At 41.2% G+C, this 21,808-nt stretch overlaps 1 protein-coding gene across 8 annotated transcripts in view; it reads right to left on the minus strand.

Moving 5' to 3' along the window:
• The window catches only part of TACC2 (transforming acidic coiled-coil containing protein 2), a 144,814-nt gene extending 123,007 nt beyond the window's left edge, over window positions 1-21,807 (minus strand). For 3 of the 8 annotated variants that reach the window (XM_073354175.2, XM_073354171.2, XM_073354170.2), the window contains exons 1-2: window positions 17,105-21,796; window positions 15,969-16,079 (exon numbers count right to left, since the gene is read on the minus strand). In XM_073354175.2, the coding sequence (XP_073210276.1) occupies window positions 15,969-16,079; window positions 17,105-21,678 (4,685 nt within the window). In that variant the 5' untranslated portion in view covers window positions 21,679-21,796. Of the gene's footprint in view, window positions 1-15,968; window positions 16,080-17,104 lie in introns of all 8 variants that reach the window. The other 5 variants (XM_073354174.2, XM_073354173.2, XM_073354176.2 and 2 more) reach the window with 3 other exon arrangements.
• Window position 21,808: the final 1 nt, after the last annotated feature.

Genomic DNA, 21,808 nt, shown 5'->3' on the forward strand with positions numbered 1-21,808 from the left:
GCCATATGTGCAAGAACACAATTAGTGTCACCTGTAACATTAGCTATCCCAAAGGAAGTCAGGTGGTAGGAGAGACAAGCAGCAAAGTTGGCCTGGCTCAAAGGGCAGCACAAACTATAACTTCCAAATGGTTGGCATAGTAGCTGGACTCCTCAGAAGCTCTTTTAAAAAAGCCTGCCTGAAACACTAGGCTTCCTGAAATCCCTCCTGGGATACAGCTCCATGCTGCTTCCACCCAACATAGTGGCTTCAAGGCACAAGGAAATTGCCTCTGTGTGCAAAATATCCTTGGTGACAAAGAATGGAAGGAAGATAAATGCAACAGTTGTATTGAATAGAAGCTGAATTGTTTCTAAATATAATCTTCTCAAATGATTTTTCCTCAAGGGAGATCTCCATCTTCTAGAGAAAACCCCAACTCAACTTATGTTGCATTTTGCAGTCCCTGCCAGTAATCACAAAATACCACATACTAACTGGAAGACAATGGCATCACAGACTCAGCCAATCAGAGCACCCAATAGCAAAGAGTAATTTTCTGAAGCGTTACTTTTCTGGCAGTATTTATGGAAATGCTGACATGATAAAGAATTTCCCTCAGCAGGTAGTGATGTTAAGTCATAAATTACTTTAGGGCCTGGAATCCCTCTCAAATATTTATACTTAATTTACCCTATTAATGTGAAAAAACACAATCAATCATTAAGATAGAAGAGAAAGTCTAATTGTATGGAATGTTATATTAACATGATCAAATTAAAAACTACAATTTAAGGTGGCATATCATGGTCAGTATCTACGTATAGTTTAAAAAAGCCTGTAAAGTAAATGTACTGAAAGAGCATTATAGATTAAAATAATTTTTGCTATGCCCTCTGTAAACAGCAGTAAGAAGTTGCATGAAATATTACAAATATAAATGATTGCACAAGATGAATAAGCATAATGCATTTGCTACATTACTGCCACAATAACTCTCATTGTATTTCAGCTTTTTAGAAGGACAGAGTATTCTTAGTCACGCTGTGATGTAATTTTTATAGAATTTAAAAGTCTCCAATTTATGAATAGTAAACGTGAGTCAGAAGTTTCATTTTGCAATATAACTAACCCTTAAGTCTCCATTGAACTGCTAAACACACGCTGATACGAGAGTCTAAAAGGAATCCAACCACATTCTATGGCAATATCCACAAAATCCAAGTCTTTTCAGCTACTTTGCGATAATGATAGTTAATCCCCATCTAATTCAAGACTCTTAAAAAGCTCAGTACAGAGCTATATGAAAGACAACATTCCACTCAATATGAATATTGAAGACACGTTACTCTTCAAAAGTGAATGGAGAACAGCGTGGAAGCAGCAAAAAAAGTGTGACAGCTTTTATAAAGAGAAATAAAGAGTTTGCATGGCAGGACAGAAACAAACTACTTTTCATTTTTGATCCCCAAATGCTTTTTTTTTTAAGTTATTTTAAAAACCAACCCATATATAAGTTTAGTTGCATAACCATTTTTCTCAAACAATTCACACTTACCAGTGTCAAGAAATAATAGCCAGCTCTGCCATTCCAAATCATCCTCAGCTCAAAAATACAAAACAAAAACACGCCCACCAATTTAGCACAGATTCCTTTACCAGAACAATTTCTAAACTTCCATCCTTTCAGTCCAGACTTCAAAGTCAGACTTTAACAGGACGATTGACTTAACTATATCCACTGCTGAATCCACTGAAAGTAAAAACTTATCCCAGTCAGCCAAAGAAATATTCCAGAAATCTGTGTTTGGTGCTGCATTTCCAAAGTGCTTCTCTTCTGAATGGAAGGCTGTTTGAAAGTTGAAACACACAAAAGGCCAATGACTATAAAACTGGAGCCGTCTGACAAAGGCTCCTCCCATGAGGCTCCCCAAGGAAAGGCCAGTACTGTGTCTAACAAACATACAATTGCTCCAAAGGCATCTGATCCTGCTTTGGGTCAAAGGAATGCAGGGCTGCGTTACTGTGGCACGCCTCTGCATTTCTGGACATTTACACCATGCTTGAGAGGAAAGGACCTAATCGATCATTAAGCAAACTGCTCCTGAATTTGTAGGAATTTTGACCTTGCTCTTTCTTACACACACACACACACACACACACAGTAAGCCAGTGAGACTGACACGTGGTTTTCATTCTTTTCTCTTCAGTCTGTTACAAAGTTTCTTCCAAAACTTTTTGAGTCATGACAAGCTGATAGCTGTTTTAAGTTTTCACATTTTCCACTCTGTATGACACTAAAGACTTATACAAATTAAATGATTACAAAATAAACAACAATCCATGCAGCCAAGCCACACAACTGGATATTTAATTTTTAAAGACACTTCGCGGAACTCCGATTGTTGATGTTGGCAGAGTGTTTGGCCCAACTTTAAAGACGATCTTTCCAAAGTTCCAAGATGCAGGCAAGGTTCTGCCTAGTTTTACTAGCTATTATTGAAGCCTTACTTATTTAGAGTTGTAAACTTAAATCCAGACCCTTTAAGTGTGTTGTTAAATTCCAACTCCTAAAAACATATGCTATTGCCCTGTAGCACAATGAAACGGAAAGGGTTAGCTGTATCCCTAATTAATCCCTTCAATTCTCTATGGATGTAGGTCACCACAACATAAATATGTCCCTGTGAATATGGAATTATATCCTTATTTTCCATTGCTGTTTACTGCTCTGTGGCCTGGGTGTATATTCAAATTGCCAGCAACCAAGGAGTTAATCACCAGGCTATTTTGTATGTAAGTCTAGTTCATATAATAGAAGATTTAATAGAATCACTGCTCACCAAATGTTGTGTCCAGGTATTTGATATAAATGCTTAACTATAGAGGTTCAATTCAGCAAAGTTAAGAGTCTGCCTGGCTATGGCTGTAGAAGCCTGCAGACTCCCACAGTTCAATTGTGGTGCAGACTAATCCTTATTCAGGTGACAAAACTGGCTTATTTCCTCAGCTTCAGAACTTGATCTCTCAGAACTTTGTCCAGCTCTTGGTCTTGCACAGAGCTTAACAGTACCGTACGCCTCCTATTTATGCTCATATGTCTCAAGATGGCTAACAGTAATGATGTCAGCTGGACCTCTCGGAGCATATAGAAAAGTCACTAATATTTTCATTAATTCTGACTTGCTTTTTTGCCCAACCATGTTCACAACCCTCCTTATTCAATTTTCCCATAAAGCATTTGCCAAACAAGTGGCAGTAAATTAAGAAAAAGCAAAATCATTAAGAAAAAGGGTTAACCTTGACAAATAAATTGGTTTGCTACAGATAGCCCACTCAGCTCCAGAACTGAGAATCAGCATCAGTACTGACAGCAAGAACTGAGATCCGGAGAGAGGTAATATTACAAGCAGCTGCTAGAGAGGATGATTCTCTCTCACCTCCCTTCTCCCCCTCCCCAAACCTGAGCTGCAGGAAACCAGGAATGGAAAAAGAAGAGTTAATGGGATTTTCCTGGTGCAGGTAGAGGCTCCCAGCTATCCTCTGGTGCATGGGGAGTCAAGAGGGGGAGAAAAATACCAATTCCACTTTCATCTGGAATCCATTTTAAAAATAGCTTTTGCAGGTACACTAGCTCTAGAGGACAGAAGAAAAAAAGTGAAGAGACTGAGTTGCATTAAAGGCTCCTCTCTCCCAACAACCCTTAATCCTGGCAAACATCCATAGCCAAAGCTTATCCCAGATCTTGCTGATAGGGCCAGTTTTAGCATTTTTTACCAGGACTGAAACACATGTTGCCACCAACTCCCTGCCACCAAAAATATTACTGACTCAAGTCCTAGCTTTCCAACCACTGAAAAAAATAAACAGTTGACTGACTTGAACACTATGCTCACACCCAACTCTGAATTAATGTGAATGAACAACACAGTCTCAGACTACATAAATAAACTGGGTAACCATGGGGAGAGGATCATGAGATGACTTTTTAGCTTAATTAATCCGTCCCCTCCCTGTTTATTCACTCATCTCTTATCGCATCTCTAATCACAACCCCTTCATTCATCCAGTGCCATTAAACTCGACACCCCCAACCCCCTTCCATTGGCTGCTTCTCCAGCAATTTATTCAATTTCTTCCCCAGTGCTCCTCCTGGTGGACATGGAGTTGTTACATAATAATCCAAGAACACTGATCATTTCATGGATACTGTATGAATCATTTTATGGATACCCTGATTAGTAAAATGAAGTTACTGTACAGTGTGTTATTAGACATCCCTGTATGACCATACTGATCTAGCTTAGCAGGGGACTGATGGAAAATGACCAGGGAAGGAATAAGCAACCTCCCAATAAACTGTTTGGGGCAACTACAGGACATCAGCCTGCATCCAGGTTCCAACCAGAAGTTACACAGCTGTTTTCGTAGGAGTCTAGGGATCAGAGGGATATTAAACAGTTAAAAGGACTCTCCAGAGAGAGCGTGTTGAGTGTGCTCTTCCTGATGAGAGGGACTGACCTGGACAACAGAAACACAGGTCCTGCCAGGGTAGCTGAAAGAAGTTGGTGTCTTTCCCCAGCTTCCGGGGAATGGTAAGACTTAGGGAAGGACCAGCAAGCATATAGGGTGTTTATTGTGTTAAGATCAGTTTTTCTCTTAAACGCTTTGGTTCTAAATAATGTAATACTTGGTTTTAATAGTCTTACACTATGAACCACTGGGCAAAGCTGCTGGAGAGAAGAGAACTGCAGTGCTGAATTTAAGTCAGGCCTGCTGAGGTGATTACAGTTAGTACCCGAGGTCTGCAGCCTAAGGCCCCGTCTGAGAATGGGAGAATCATGTGATTCCACACCCAACAAAAGCGATGGCTCAAGGCCCAGGACCTGAGTGAGAGCGCTCTCCACGAAGCCTTGAGGAGTCAGAGATGGAGTCAGCCCTTATGCATGAGGTATCCTCCCTCAAGTGAGCCTCAAGGCCAGTACACCTCTTCACCTTCACATCACGTCTCACCAAAAAAACCCCAAATATTTGCTGGGACACCTACAAGAAATTAGACAAACTGGGGATCATTGATATTTATAGGGGAAAAGCCCAAGAAGGGTTTGTATGTTTTCATCCCTTTTCCGCAGCCTTCATTTATTAAATGGCTTAGATTTAGCTCTCTTCTGACTAGAGACTGTGTTTTATGTTTGGACAGTGCATAGCATTTTGTGTGTACTATAACACGCCCAACAGAAGTGATGGCTCAAGGCCCAGATCATTATTATCGTAACAACAGTTTACATGGGGGGGGGGGTGTTTGTAGGAGGGTAGAGGGGTCTTTAAATCCTGACCCCTTATCCCCCAGCTGCAAAAGCAGATCCCACTGCTGGAGAATTGGGAGGCAGCTTGTTCTGTGTGCATTCTGATGAGTTTTAGAACTTCGGTCCCAATCCCGCAATCAACAGTATTCATTTGGGCTCCATGGAGGCACAGCACATGTGGTACATTACAGGATTGGGGCCAAACACAACCTGTTGCAAATATTCTCCTTTGAGAGATAGGAAAGTTTATCATTAGCCCCTACCAAGGGGTGAGACTCCTTGTAGCCTGGGTGGTGCACTGCACTCAGAACCCCCCCTACCCCCGAAGTTTTCAATAAATTACCAGACTTAGGTTGGTTCAAAAACCCACACGCCCATCATGGGGTATGACTTATTCAGTTTTCTAGGAAGGGTGACTTACTTTGTTAGTTGCCCCGAAACACCCATCTTTGGGTCCCTGTAAAAGTCGTGCTCAGCTCTGCATCCCGGTTCAGGAGACACGCCTCCCAACCCCCTTCCTGGGGCTGGAATAATGCTTCCAATTCTCTCTCTCTCAAAACAGGAGTCCCCCAGCTCTCCTCCTTGGAGCCACGTCATGAGTTAACCAGTCTCCCTGTCTCTCGTTGAACCAGAGTCAGTTTCCCCACCCCCCTCAGCTCTTCTCCTAGAACAGGGTATATATACATCAATGAAACAGTCATTCTGTCTCTTCTTCTGTCAGGAGCCCCAGCCCTCTTGCTGAAGCCAGGTAATTCGGGCAGTTATTACCTCTCCATAGACATATCAGCTCTCCTCCGTGGGGCTGGGTGATAATGTAGGGCCTGAGCCAGGTTCTCCCTCAGCTGGCCCATTTTCCCTTTATTAATCCTCAGGCTAGGAGGATCCACCAGGCAGGATTCTGCTACTGGTGCCTGCGCTGCTATGAGGGAGGAGACCATTGGGTCCCCTACTCCCAGCTCACTCCCAATTGGTTGGGTGGGAGGGGAGCCTTGCCTCCACCCTCTCTCCAAGGCTCCTGGCCCCAGGGCCCTTAAAGATACAGTGATGGGATTTTCTCTCAAGCAATAATTATTCCTGGGACCACTTCCTCCCTCTCTCTCAAAATATTGTCCCTTTCAAACCTTAAAGGGTCAAGCCATGTGACAGGTGGGCTGACTACTAGCAACCACTACCTTTAAGAGGGCAGACTACCTATTTTAGTCCTATCACAGTCCTATTTTACAAATATGGAAACTGAGGCACAGAGAGCTTAAAGGCCAACACTTTCAACCTGGGTGTCTGAAGTTAAGCACCACGTCTTTAATTCTGGATTCAAATGCCTAACTTTGGGTGTCCACATTTGAAAACTCTGCACTATGTGACATGACAAAAGCCACAGAGGGAGTCACTATCAGAGCAGGGATTTGTCCCATTTAATCCATGAGACCATGCTACTAAAGCTGCCCCTCCCTGTGGTTAGAAGAGCTGCCTCAGTGCAGGCAGCTAGTGGTGGCCCTCGCTAGCTAGCGGTAGCCGGGCCAGCACCGGCCTCTTCAGCTGTGAACTTAATCTGAGGTTTTTCAACACACTATGGCAGTATTGCCAGTCTCATGTTTTCAAAAAACTCACGAGTGAGACCTCAAAATGTTCCCTTCCCCCCAAATAAAAATGCGGTCTATGCCCCTCTTTACTGGGTACATAATACAAACACCCACAGACCTTTTCTGCAGAATGGAACCTTATATTTACACTGTTTCCTGCACATGAATACAACCTCATGAGAACTATTTGTGGTGGCTGAACGTTAGAGCTGTGCAAATCTCAGCAGTTTTGTTTCTTAAGACTTTGAGAGAACCTCTCTTTCAAGTTAAGTTTTGCATAGGGGTTTGAACCTCCAGAATATCACTGTGTTTCAGGTTTGAGCAAACCATATTCAAATTTGGAACCATCAAATTTTTCCTGGTCTGGGGTCAGAATGATGGGAAACCAAAGACTTTTGCACAGTTTCCAGTTGAAAACAAAAACTGGCCCAAGCTGTCTTGAAAATCAGCCCAAGTTTGCTGAAAGTTTTGTAAAACTCAGTGATCAATCCCTTTGGCAAACCCCGCTGTTATTTGTGAAAACAAGCAAACAAGGAAGCAAACAAACAACTAGAGGGACTTTGTGGAGAGGAACCCTACTGCAGAAGTTTCACACATCACTGTAGCATTTTCAAAAAATTTAATCAAATAATTACATAAATTATTGTAAAGGGCCACAATAATCAGTTTCGCAAAAAGAAAAGGAGTACTTGTGGCACCTTAGAGACTAACCAATTTATTTGAGCATAAGCTTTCGTGAGCTACAGCTATGCTCAAATAAATTGGTTAGTCTCTAAGGTGCCACAAGTACTCCTTTTCTTTTTGCGAATACAGACTAACATGGCTGTTACTCTGAAACCAGTAATCAGTTTAATATTTTGCGTGAATGAGAGGAGGAATGAAGCAATCAAAGTGAGTTAATACCAATCTGCTTTGAAACAGACAAATCATAAAACTACCCTAATTGTTAGAAAATGACCAATTGTATGCACACTTGGGAAGACAGGACTAGAAGTGATTGAGTCCAGTCCCCTGCTATGGCAGGCAAGCCTGTGTATAATCAATTTTTCCTTCCCTTTGAAAAACAAATCCAGTTTTCAGTGAGTGCTGAGTTATTCTTAGCTTTGATGCTTCTATCAGCAAGAAGTGAATAACAATGTTATCATAATAACAAATTCCAAAGGCTTCACGTAAGTTCATAAAATCAGAAGGGTTTTACAGATTACATTGTTTTATCTTTCATTAGCCAAGTTAGCTGTGAAAAACAATGGAGTTCAAAGAAGTAAAAGCTGGTTGGTGACCTTCAGGTGCCTTCAAACAGGAGCATAAAAGCAAGCATGTTGGGCTCAGTAAGTGTATAGAGCACATCATCTACAGAACAGGAACCTATACTTTCTAGGAACACTGGTCACAGATTGAATCTCTCCACAACATCAGAATAAATGAGTGCATGTCTGGATAAAAAAGTGGCTAGTTATGGGCCAGATTGGCAACCAGTTTAGGTCCTGTCCAATTTACAGATATCCTACCTCCTTCGTTTGCTACTGTGGCAGTTGAGAGAATCTGAAGGGCTCGAGCAAAGAGCTTCCCAGTTTAAACACGAATGGAATGTTAGGCAGGGTGTACCCGGTAAAGAACACTTGATTCTGCAATGCATTCCCCAGCGGGTCATTAAGGTGTGTCTACACTTCAGTAAAAAACTCACTGCCCCGATTCTCAGAGCCCTGGTCATCTGACTCCGGCTTGTGGAGCTAAAAATTGCAGTGTGGACATCTAGACTCAGGCTGGAGCCTGGGCTTTGATACCCACTCCCCTCACAAGGTTTCAGAGCCTGAACTCCAGGCCAACCCCGGATAGCTACACTGCAGTATTCAGCCCTGGAGCCCGAGCCCCGCAAGCCTGTGTCAGCTGACACAGGCCAGCTATGGCCGTGTCACAGGTCTTTTATTGCAGCATAGATATGCCTTTAGAGGCCAAGTGCCACGTTTTCTGTTGGTATCACTGCACTGGAGCAGAGAATCTGGCCTAATGTGTGTTGACTTTCAGACTATGCTGTGAAGACCTACCTATTTTTCCAGGCCCTCTCCACTGGGATTTATCAGGTGGTGGTGAAGGGAAATGAAAGAATTTAAAGTAGAACCATTCTAGAGACCAGAGTCTTACTGAACTCTATGATTCTTTACTGAAAGAAGATCAGGACTGAAGGGGGTCTGATGGAGACAGTCTAATGGATGGCCTTCAAAGAAAGGGAGGAGGTGAGATCAAGCTTATAAAAGAGGAGACCGCCCCGATATGTTTGAAACACCTTCAGGGATTAGCCGTTCACTAAATTAGGTCCTGATCTTGGAGGGCACTCAGCATCTTCCGGGAGTGTATCCTTAGAGAGTTAACAGCAAAGACGCCTTCGACTGTAGTGGCTAAAGTCTCCACTATACACTCGGTGCAGAGGTTTTTCAAAGTTGAACTACAAGAATAATCCAGTATGTTACTGGTCACAGCAACTGTAAATATACTGACTAAAACCAAATCTATACAAGGAAGGATGGTCCAGTGGTTAGAGCATTAACCAGGACTGAGTTAGATTCCCGCTCTGTCACAAATATCCTGTGTGACCTTCGAAGTCACTTAGGGTATCTCTGCACTGCAGTTGGTTGTTCTACTCCATGGGAGAGGTTTACTACAGCTTTTCCAGGAAGTAAAAAGCAGTAGCGGGCGATTACCCCTGAGACTGTATCAACTCCTACAAGTTCCACCCCATAGGGAGGTTTGCATATGCTGGGTCAGGCTGGGTTTTCTTGGTATAAAAGGATGAGCTTGAATTGATTTATGGGCTTCTTTCAGATCCAGCAAACTGACAGGATCTTCTGTCCAAGGCGAGGGGAGGGGGCATCCCTTGTGGCGGGGATGGAAAGACTTCAGCCTACTCGGGCCTCATGAGACTGATGGGTGACTCCTGGTATGTTTGGTGCATGTTTAAAGCTGTTTATTAGGTTTTCTCTGGCATGCTTTTACCTTAAGAATAAATGTTCTTGCTTAGAAAGAGCTGTGTGGTAACTTGTAACTGCTGGCAATACACTGTTCGTAGTCCTTGCACAGAAAGCAATACACTGGTAGACTGACTTCCTGGGGATATCACAGTGTAAGACAGAGCTGTACAGCCTCAAAACCCCTGGTCAGGAGGGAACAGGACAAAGGCCTCTGCCCAGAGACAGGTGATGGCTAGAGACCTAAGACCTGACTGGGCACTCCTGGAGTGGACCCTGGAGGGGCAAAACGGGTTCAATTACCTTGAAACTGTGACAATAAGTACGTAACACAGACAGACTGATCCAGAACTTTTCATGCAGGTATACAGCACCAGCAGCAAGCACTACCTGAATGCTAAAGCTTAGCTAATTTTGCATAACTCCCAGATGCTATGAACTCGGCACACTTTGGCTTCCAAGCTCCTAGGACAATACATATTTTGTAAACCGAAAGCCTATCATTATATCAACATGCAGGTTACAAGTCATGCTAATTGAAAATTATCTGATGTCACATTCAAATTGCCATGATTATAGTGCTTAGTCCAAAGTGCCAGGTGAGAATGATTACATACTGCCTACACAGGATTTGCTTCTCCAAGTACCACACAGCCTGTTGAGTGTATCTGCATGCATGATAAGGTAGGCTGACGCACAGAGGCAAACACAAATTTGAGTCAACTCTAAGCATTCACTTACCCTTGAAATTACAAGTGTACTGTCAATTGTGGTCACTGATATTTAGATATGGGCATTGAGCCATTTGCCTGGCCAAATCTATACACCCAACTCATTTGACTCTCATTCTGAACATAACAATACATATGCTTGACCTTTTCCATACAAAACAGTGTCCCACCCATAGGAATTGCCAGGAAGGATAGAGAATATGACCTTGGTTCAGAGTCAGGAACAGAGAAAGGAAAGAGAAGGAGGGAGTAGTTGCAGAGCATAATCAGAGTGAAAATGAAAAGCAAAGGGAGGGGGAAACATTGGGAAAAATGGATCTTAGAACATCTCTGAAGAGGAGTCTTTGTTGGGGGGCATCAACAAGATGTAAGTGTGCCAAGATGCAGAAAAAACTGGAACGAATCCACAACCCAAAGTCACAGAGAAAATGACTGTGTCTATAACTGCTTTTCTTTGAATTGCCCACCACAGGGCTCAGGGCTGGGACTAATCCCACTTTACATATTCCATTAGTAACAGGGAAAATAGACCTAATTGCAAGGTGTCCAAATTTGCAAAGAGAGTACAAAGAGAGCAGCGATAGCTGACATATGGAGAATTGCAAGGTTGAAACATGCATTTGGGGAGAACTAACAAGAACATAAAAGAATCAAAAGTGTTTTAGATAAATGAGAAAGAAAGAAAAGAAGAAGGAAATTAAGAAGTCAGGGTGTCTTGACTACTCATACATTGAAAATATCACAAAGCAATCACTGCATTTCCTTAACAGAATGTTTACATTTTATTAAACAGAAATAATGTTTCTCTAGAGGCATTAAGGGACCTTTTAACTTTAAAAGCATATGCAGTATCCAAGTCAATTTCAGTACCTATTTTAAGAGTATAATTCTCAAAAATATACTTGAGTGTAATTGCAAAATAGCAAGGTCCACCTGCAGCTGGCAGGGGATGGATTAGTAAATAAATAGTTAGTTCTTTGCTTTCATGCACTTATCTCCTTTAGTTCATAAACAGATTAATTGAGGTAAAATGTTTAACCAGAATACTATGATGGGTCTGGTTCTCCATTACTCTGCACTTGACCCAATGTAGGGATATCATGGGAGTTATATTTGGGTAAGGACTACAGGACCAGTTCCCTTGTGATTAGAAACGTAACACTTTACTAATGGCTATTCCTATGAGGTAGAATGAGATTGATGGACTGGAAAACAGAGAGAAAGAATATGGATGCTGGAGTGCCAGGAAGAAAGGCAAATAGACAAAAAATGTCTGATGAAATCAGATACTCTTTGTTTTATGTGAAAGTCAGCTTCAGCTATTTTTTGTTCTCTGTGTTGTAATCCTGAGATGAATGCAATATCTGAAGAAGGTAAAAAATACAAAATAGTGAATTCTGCAGTGGGGAACGGAGCGGTGGGGGGCAAGGGGGCGTTGCATAATCACAGTTTAGATACAAAATTAATTTTAACACAATGATTCTGTTTTCAAACACCACAGGACTCAAATAGGCATAACGTTCCAGCAATCAGAACCTACTTGAGTGCACAATCTGAGAAAGAGCTATGCATTCCATACCTCTCTCAGAAAGACTGTTAAAATATTTAATACTCTATTTACTATGCAGGGGGGAAAAAGATCAAGTCAGTATTTACTAAGGAGTCAACATTCTTTTCAGACAGCTTACTAATCTTGCCAATTTCCAACTGCAAAAATAGTGCATGAAAGAAAATTAAAAAAACATGTCTAGGCCAATTTTACTTATAGGATTACTGTCTGGCCTACGTAAATAGAATAAAGAGGGTTTTTCAACTTACCCTGCTCTGACAGAGTGCTGTGATTTATTTGGCATGTAACAATATTGTCAAGCTTTATAAATGACATAGCTTAATACAGGTATAAAAGAGAACGAAAACCAATGTAAATATTGGAGGGAACAGGGTCTGCACCATTATGGCATGAGCTTCAATAGGCATCGGGTGCAATTTTCAAAAGCACCTAAGAGATTGAGAGTAGGGCTGGCTAGAAAACAAAAATTTCATTTTGCAAAAAATGTTGAGGTTTTGACGTGTCTTTTCATTCTGATGTGTAACGAAAACAAGAAGAAAGAGACACCCACCCCAGAATAGCCAATAGCCCTGCGGTGTGGGAGACCCAAGTTCAAGTCCTTGCTCTGGTTCCTTCCTTGCCTCCCTCACCCCACAAGAAATTCATTCTGCTACCCGAGAAATCTTCCTGACACAAATTTCAGTTTCAAAAATGAATTAGCATATTCGGACAAAAAACAAGCCAAACATTTTCTCGAAAAATTCCCAACCAGCTCTATTTAGGAGTACAAGTACCACTGCATAATGCCTTCCAGAACTCCCAAGGCACTCAAGGGCAGCAGAATTCAAGAGAAAGAATTGCAGCACACACTATCGTTCACCACAAGCCAGCTCTGCTGCCTGGTTCAGGGGGAGGCTATAGCTTCATCTTTGGGGTAACTGCGCTCAGCGGAGATTGTGCAATCATATCTGCAGTTGTGGCCAGCTTCGTGGCTCTTTACACCCTTCCCCCCATTGCATACCTACACAATCTAGCCCCAGCTTCGTAAACTGAGCATCTCTAACCCTCTGAACTGTCTGGAAGTCCACTAATAAATTGGATACTTTGCCAAATCAACTAATCTATTCCTAGCACCTAAAAGCAGCACATCTGGGAACGACATCACAGCATTTAATCATTAAACCTCCCAGGGTACTTTTTCAAGATTGGATATTTGTTCTGGTGTCCCAGCCAAATTCCCATATAGTTACAGAAATGTATCTAAAAATGCCCATACCACTTTTCAATTGGATATAGAATTTTCTTCATATCTTGTTCTAAATGGCTGTGGTGCACTGCTCAATAACTCCTCTGCATATCAGTGGTAGGTGCAATGATTTCTAAGTATATATAGGCCTATGTTATTCCGTTGCACTTGTACAGGAAGTGCCTTTGTATAGGGAACCTCTTCCCTCAGCATACCTATGCAGCAACAAGAGCACAGGATGCTATTCTGGTACTCTCTTGAGCAAAAAAAAAGGCCTCATCTAATGAAAGTGCTATCACTCCATAGTGCTGAGGATTTGTGGTCTGCAGTTTGGGGGCATGTTCAGGCCTTTTCTACGTATATCTCCTTTTCTTCCCCAGTAAAGAACACGCAGGAGGAAAGTAGAGGGTGATGGAGTAGCCATCTGCTAAGCACGAAGTGATTCCAACCCCATGCATTCCAAACTCGGAATCCAGGCCCTCCAAAATCATGGGACTGGCTTGGGATTTTGAAAATAATAAAATTTGGGTTATTTTTGTTTGGCTCCTGGTTTTTGAGCCTTTGGAGTGATATTATTGAGCTATTCTCTGCAGCCACAAGGCAGGAAATTAACTTTTTTTCCCTTCCATTTAATCATCACGAGACTCCAGGAGCTGGGGCTTTAAAATAAACCCACAAATGTTATGAGACTTCCAAACAATGGCAAGAGTTGGCAATACAGCAGGAGCCAGTAAAAGAAGTTTGCTGCCCCTGGAGAAGAGGAAAGAGAGGATAGTTTCCCTCTCCTTAAGCGTCTGTAGTCACCAACAGCTTGGTCTGCATCAGAGACCTGCCAACACAACCCTCCTGTTTCTACTAGTAGCACTTTGCTCCACTTTCCCCCAGAAGCACAAGAATTTCTGGCATAACCCACTCTCCTGAAAATAATCACGCCAACCCATGGTGGATATTAGAGAGGAAGGCACTGGGGCTGGAATATCCCCTTTACCCAGGCAAGGTCTCAGCATAGGTTGGGACTCTTCCTGGTTGTTATAGGGGCACTGTTTGGATCTCCCACTTGTACTACCACCACAGAAGCAACCACCTAGCCCCTGCCCGAACCAGAAAGTAGAGGAAGGTCCTGAAAATTAAGAATTCCATCTTCTAAGAAGGTGCTTAAATAAACAACAATAATTTAGGCCCCTTCTACCTAACACAACTGAAGTTTCACTATAAGTTATCTTGGAATTGACGAGGGTTGAAAACCACCCCTTACGTAACACAAGACACACCAATTTCCTTTTCCTAACAAAACACCTATTTCCACTCAAATACCCTGGTTTGGGATTTTTCATGACTAGAATCTCCTCTGCCCCTACCGCAGATAAACATCGCAGGCCCAAATTCATGTGCCATTTTCTCATGTCTGCAAACTTTACCCTGGATATTTACTATAGCAAAGGGATAAACGGATACCACTTTTTTGAGGCAGAAGATCCTGAGACGGGGATATATGGGACAGAGTACGAAATTAAACAAAGAACGTTTTAGGCTGCATATCTGGAAATATTTGCTAAGAATGAGACCCACTGGATTGTAGAACAATCTGCCAAGGAATATAAAGGAAGCCCCTGTTCCTGAGTTATCTAAAAATGGACTGGTCAATACACTAAAACAACAGGGGATAAACTAGCTGGCTCAATAGATGTTTTCTAGCTCTCTTTTTTAATAATTGCATATTCTTATGAGAAACAAGACTAAACAAAGGCAGGGTCTCCTCTTTACCTTTGGAAGTCCTTGTTCTGTGAAATCTACACTCACACAGATTTCAAATTGCTCGGCACACAGTATAGCACATGCACTGACAGTCATATAGATATAAAAGTTACATTTGTGCTTACAGAAGTAGCAGCTGCTTGTTGGTACAAAATACTCATACTGGAAAAACAGGTGACAATGAATTCAAGCATATGCAAGTATTAAGCAAATAACTTATGAATTGCCAACAGCTGTTCCAAAGACCTCACCCTGTTTGCCACAGGTATTAATTTAAAGAATGATACCCACCCTAATTTAAACACATACACACACTCTTTCTTGGCTTCTGAGCTATTTTAGACCAGGCAGACAGTTGGTATGGTAAATTTGAAAATGACTATACTATGCATCCTCCATCCTTTTTTAAAAAAGACACACGCACAGGAAAACAAGCTCAAGAGAGAGATTATGAAACTTGGGATCTAATTTTATCCTATCAGTTTATAAACAGATTTCTAAGGAGACCAAAAGAAAATAAATTTTGTTATTAAACCTTATCATAATTTGATGGCTTTTTAAGTGTATATTTTGTTCAGAAAAGTATGCTGTATTGAGCTTCTGTCCCAGAATTACATAGAAAGGAAGTAAAACCCTTATTTTTCCACCATAATGGGCAATATTAAAGGATGGAGGACAGAGACCTTAATTTTCCCCTCATATCACTGTTTTACCATGGCAACTTTAAACAATGTGGCATTGATAAACATTATTTTTCCTTCCTATTCAATTACATCTTTTTCATATCTATAATACCAAGAAAGAATGCATCTAAATAGAGCATTATTGCCCTCTGAAATACTTAAGCTTTTCACAGTACCTTTCTACTCTGATGTCATCTCTTGCCTCATGTGAGGTGGCCTTGGCTGTTACAGCTATAGCATCCTTTTCAGGTACAGGAAGAAGAGAATGACAGGGCTCAGGGAAGTTGCTGAGGTTATGGAAAAAGCAGTGATATGATTAGTTAGTGGTAAAGAGGTTATAGGTTGATATTCTTTTGAATTAACATCTGTGCTCATACTAGAAATTCAAAATTTCTTCAAAATGCACAGAAGAAAACAAATTTCATTTACCGTTTTTAAAATAAAAACCATGTTTGAGGCATTCTTGAGCTCCCAACAAAATATTTTGCACATACACAAACCCTTAAGAAAGCTACACATATGAACTCCTAACATAGTACACAGATAATATACAAATGCAACCTCAGTTAATTGAATGTCTTTGGGGACACTGAATATTATCAAACAATCAAGGGCATTGTTAACATAATTAGCATGTGTACTCCCCCGCACCCCAAAAGTATTCATCTTTTGTCGGTCTTCTATTTAGATTATAAATTCTTTGGGGCAGGAACCATCTTTTTGCCCTGGGTTTGTACAATGCCTAGCATAGTGAGGCACTGCTCCATGACTAGGGCTCCTAGATGCTGTGGTAATACAAATACTATTCAATATATCAGGGAATGGGACCGTTCTGAACAACAGTGGATCAGGATAACTGAGGTTAGAGTAATCAAGGTTGTAAGGCAGCTGAGTTTTTTAACTTTCAGATTATAGTCTACAAGGAAAACACTGCAGGCCCAATTTTTCAACTAAAGCACACCTATTTAAGGCTTCTAAATTTAATTTACTTCACTAACTTTAGGCAATGCAGTGTGAAAATTGGGGTCATAACAGAATCACTACAGAGGAGTTTAAGAACCGGAAAGGTCAATGAAGCTGTTGAAAATCAAGGTCTTTACAAGTCCCAAAAGGTCACTTCTATTATATTTAGACCTTACAAGCGATTTAAAATGTCTTCTACTGAGACCAAATTTTAGTCTAAAGTCAATGGGAACCATGCCCACCTGAAAACCTGCATCACAAACAACAGATTTATATGTGTAAAATATATCCCTCTGCAACCCTAGGACAATGACAACTCTGTCTCACAAAATTAATTTAAAGTAAGTACCTTTCTGTAGGTAATCCTTCAGTAACCATGTCCAGAAGTTCATTGATGTGATGTTTCTTAGGCTCAGTGAATGAAGGGGTTGGTATCTTTTCTTCGGCATCCAGCGGTGAGCTGTCATGTTCTGAATGCATCTTGCTCCATTGATTTTCAGAAGCAACATTAAAATCTGTACTTACAAAATCCTCTTCTGGCTCCATCCCTGTAATAGTTTCTGAGTAATGCTGGTTTGTATCTGTCCCTTGATCTTGAATGCTTGCTTTCAAAGCTGCATCACATTCACTAATTAATACTGTCCTTGTAATACCTGTTTTAGGGGTGTCTCCAAGTTGCTCACATATAGAAGCTTCTGCCTCTGCTATGCTGAACGTGGTGTCACTTTCTTCCTTCACATCCCCCTTAGTCACACTGCTGAATTCATGTTTAAAGTCAGCCTGGGAATGATCATCGTGGCTTAATTCATTTTTAACGTGATCTATTAATCCATGTATTGTTGCTTCTTTTCCCTGCTGTGGGTCTTGAAGATTTCCTAATATTTCCAGGCATTTTCTACTTCCCAAAGCATCCAGCATCATACATGTGTCATCCTGAGACTTAATTTCATGCACAACATTATTGTGAGTGGATTTCTCTTGGGTTTCACCAGACAACATACAAAGATCATCTCTTTTCATGTCAGCTTTGAAGAGGTCTCCTTGAACAACTGTTGATGCTGACATGTTGCAGGTACCATTGACAGTGCTTGGGTGACAATCTTTACTTTTCTTCTGCTCATTTGGCATAAAGTCCTGGCAATGATTTTCAGAAGATATCAGATCTTCTGATTCTGCATTACATTGTACAATTAAATTACATTCCTCTGCCTCTGGGATGGCAGCACTTTCTAAATCATTCTTTGGAACGGTGCCTGTATCTTCTGAAGAGGTCCCAGGAATAGTGGGCTGGTCCTTATTGTCATAAGATGCAGTTACGTTTTCAGTTTCGGCCCCATCAGATGAATCAGATTCCAGCTTTTCTATCTCTTGATCCACAGGAGCTCCAGCATTCATACTGCTAGTATGTGTACCTTCCTCTGTTTCCATCTTACTGCTTTTTGTGCTGTCAGTTTTGTTGTCCAGCTTTCTTAAATTCGTAAGAGGCAGTTCAACAGGTTTAGAACCATCCAATTTGGAAACTTTCTTTTCTGAAAAGGTACCTGCCTGTTTATGTTCCTCGTTTTCTGGAAGCTTTAGTTCTCTGAGCATGTCTTCTTGCTGTGCTGACTTCTCTTTGGGAACTTTACTAAAAATCTCAGAATCCAAAGGCAACTCTTGTCTCTCTATTTCTGAGTCACTTTCTTGTCCTGCATTATTGATGCTTCCATCAACTCCTTCACCTACTGTGTTAGGCTCTGAAAAGTTCTCAGCACTTAGCAGAACAGGTATAACTTTAACCATGGGACTCTGCCGACTGCCTGCATACATTTCAGATGAAAGCTGGGGTAATTCAGCATTCAGATCATTGAGCACAGGTTTCTCAAATATTTTACTGAGATGCTCCCTGAAATCAGGAAAGCTGGCATCAGCGCCAAAGGTCCTGGAGCTCGGAACATCATTCTCCCTTTCTGCCATCTGCTTGGAAATATTTATTTTTGTCTTGGTTATGCTATTATTCTCTTTCAAAACATTTTCAGTTTTCTCTGCACTTCCAGAGTTTTCTAAGATCTTCCTGTACTTGTCATCTACACAGATATTTGTTGCAATTTCCTCATTACATCCTTCTTGTTTACCAGCAGATGAAAGACTCAGCAGCCTCTCTCCTAGGCTAGGAAGACTGAACAGAGGCTCCGTTGAACTGACACTTTGCTGTGCTTTGAAGTTTACATCACTTTTTGTTCCTTTAGTTTTAATTGCAGATATCTCCTTCTTCAGCTTCTCAAAATTAAATTGTGATAAGTTTCCTGCAAACTGCCCTGCATCAGCAGAATCTGGTATGGGTGAAATACTCTCTCCTTCACACTGGAAACTTTGGCCAGGAATACCTGTTTCTTTCATGGAAGTATTTTCTAAATGGGCTGCTTCACTGCTGTTTTGATCAGCTGTGCTTATTATCCCTGGTGAAATATCTTTTAAATGCACAGGTACGGTAGCATCAGCTGTACTCTGCAAATCAGAAGCAGCTTCTAAGACATTTTGGCATGTTTTAACTATCAGCTTATTATTTAGTAACTCACCCACAATACCGTCATTCTTAGAGTTTTCAGGTTGCTGGCTAGCTTCACTATGATGATCCAATGCAAAGGTCGATGTAGAAAGAATTGGGAATTCTTCCGTTTCAGAGCTAGCAGGCAAATGCTCATTCTCGGCTTTTTTAATGCAGTTGAATGTATATGAAGCATTGTTGGGCACCACTTCTCTGTGTTCCTGTAATTCACAAGGATATTCCTTTGCACCTGAATTTGCATCTACTTTCCGATTGCTTGTCTCTGCGATAGAAGAGTCCCGTTCAAAATTTAATTTTATATTTTCAACTTTTGGGATGATTTCACTGTCTGAAATCAGATCCTTTTTTGTTTCTAGAACTGAGCCTTTCACCACCAATTGCATTTTTTCTTGGTTTTCTGAACTAGGTATTTGAGTATCATTCTTGTTTTTTTCATATATATTTTCTTCAGAGTCATCATCAGAACAGGTTATTTCAATACCAGTTAGCGAAGTCTGTGGTATCTCAGTGACACTTACTGAATTCTGTACCCCTGGAATACAGTCAATAGCACCAGCACTGCTTACATTAGTATTGTCTGCTGTCTTACATATGCTGTCTGGCTGTTCATTTATGTCAGATTCTTTTGAAAATGCATCATCTTGACACGCTTCTTCATGATGACTGACTGAGATCAAAGAATTATTCTCCTGCTTGGGCTTGCTAGTGATCTGCCTACTGAAGCGATTTCCTTCTGCCTCTGGGTCAGTTTTACTTTGCTGAGTGCAGTCTTGCAAAGTAGCTACCTTCAGATCAGAAATATTCTGCAAATGCTCAGTGTTGCACATGTTTCCTTTCAAGCAAGCAGTATTTTTATTTGAGTCCTCCCCTGGCACTGCATCAGGATTATATTTGAATGGCTCTGGCTCTAGCACAGAAGGTGCTGTTTGAGGGCTGCTTGTCATGTCTAGAGACATATCTGATTTGCTTCTGCATGTGTCCTGACAGTCACTCTGATAACTTAACTCCACTAAATGCTCATTTTTCTGAGCCATTTCTTTATGTTCCTGTTCATCAGTACTTGTGACAGTTTTCAGATTGCTTTGGTGTTTGTGTTTTTCAAACCCTATATTTGAAATGTGCTGTTGACTATTTCTGGCAGCAAAGTTCAGGCTCTCTCTTTGCTCTGTTTGTGGAAAGGTTATTGAAACATCTGCCATTTCTTGCTTTTCTTTAATACAGCTTTTAAGGGTCTCTGGAGAGCCATCTTTGTCACTCTCGGATGGCTGTTTATTCTCAGTTATGCTGCTATCATGGGATTCTTCTAAACTCCACTGCTTTTGCTGGGGACTGAACTCCACAGTATTTGCTGATGCTTGAGAGATTTCAGAATGAGCCACTCGCATACTTTTGTCACCTTTTGCAGCAATTTGTTCCTGCTGAACTTGCTTTGGTGTGTCAGATGTGCATTCCTTTTTCAGTGCCAAATCTTTATCATCTACACAGCTTTCCACTTCAGCTCTGCAGTCCTTCTGCTTAATTTCATTCTTTTCTTTAATGTCTACAGCACTGCTATGTTCAACAACAGTTGCAGATACGCACGCAGGATCACTATTAGGCACCTCCGCTACTTGTCTGGTCCATTCTTTGCTTTCACAAATACACGAGGCCTCCTGAATTTTTGCTGTGTGTAGTGCAACACAGCCAGTAGTTCCTATCAATTCACTTAAGCCCTGATGTTCAAGTTCTGATTTGGGAGTCTGTATATTTTCTTCAGACCCTTCATTGCTTTGAAACATTTCTTGATGCTTCGTTTTGCACTCAAACTCCAATATAGCGTCTTGAGCAAAAGTGTGTTCCCAGGATTCATCTTGCTTAGTTTGCATAATATTACTGTCCTGAGAGTGCAGAAGTGGTGAACCATGTGCATTAACTGAACAAACCTTTTCAGTCATTTTACAGCCTAGCAAGGCTAAAGTTTTGTCTTCTGTGTCAGAGTTAAAATGATCAGAAGTCAGAGGGCATTCTTCCCTGCCTAACTGTGGAGTTTCCACAAGTGGAAAGCTGCACTTTGAGGACAAGTCGTGTGTGGCAATTGCTTTCTCTTTGTTCATTTGTTGTTCAGGTTCACACTGGAAACAGAGTGAATTATCTTCAGCTACTTTCAAATGACTCTCTGAATTCAGATGCTTTTCCACAGCATTTTCATTTATGTCACTGCTTAAAGTCTTGTCTGAAAAGCTGATTTCTTTGAAATCACGCCCCCAGTTGGCATCCTTCCTGTCCTGCTTGTTGCTATCATCGAAGTTCAATAGCATCCCTTCTGCCTCATTTAACGCTTCAGGTGATGCACTCGTTGCTATAACTTGCACTTCCTCTGTTCTGTCCTTTCCCATAGAGTCTTCAGTTTTTTCTGCAGGTACTTTAATGACAGTTTCTTTTAGATTCAGCTCTGTGGGTGTACTCCCACAAGTTAAATCCAATACATATTTTTCCAGTGCCAATCTTTCAGGTACCATGGAATCT

The sequence above is a fragment of the Lepidochelys kempii genome, chromosome 7 (genome assembly GCF_965140285.1).
Source record: "Lepidochelys kempii isolate rLepKem1 chromosome 7, rLepKem1.hap1, whole genome shotgun sequence".
NCBI lineage: Eukaryota > Metazoa > Chordata > Testudines > Cheloniidae > Lepidochelys > Lepidochelys kempii.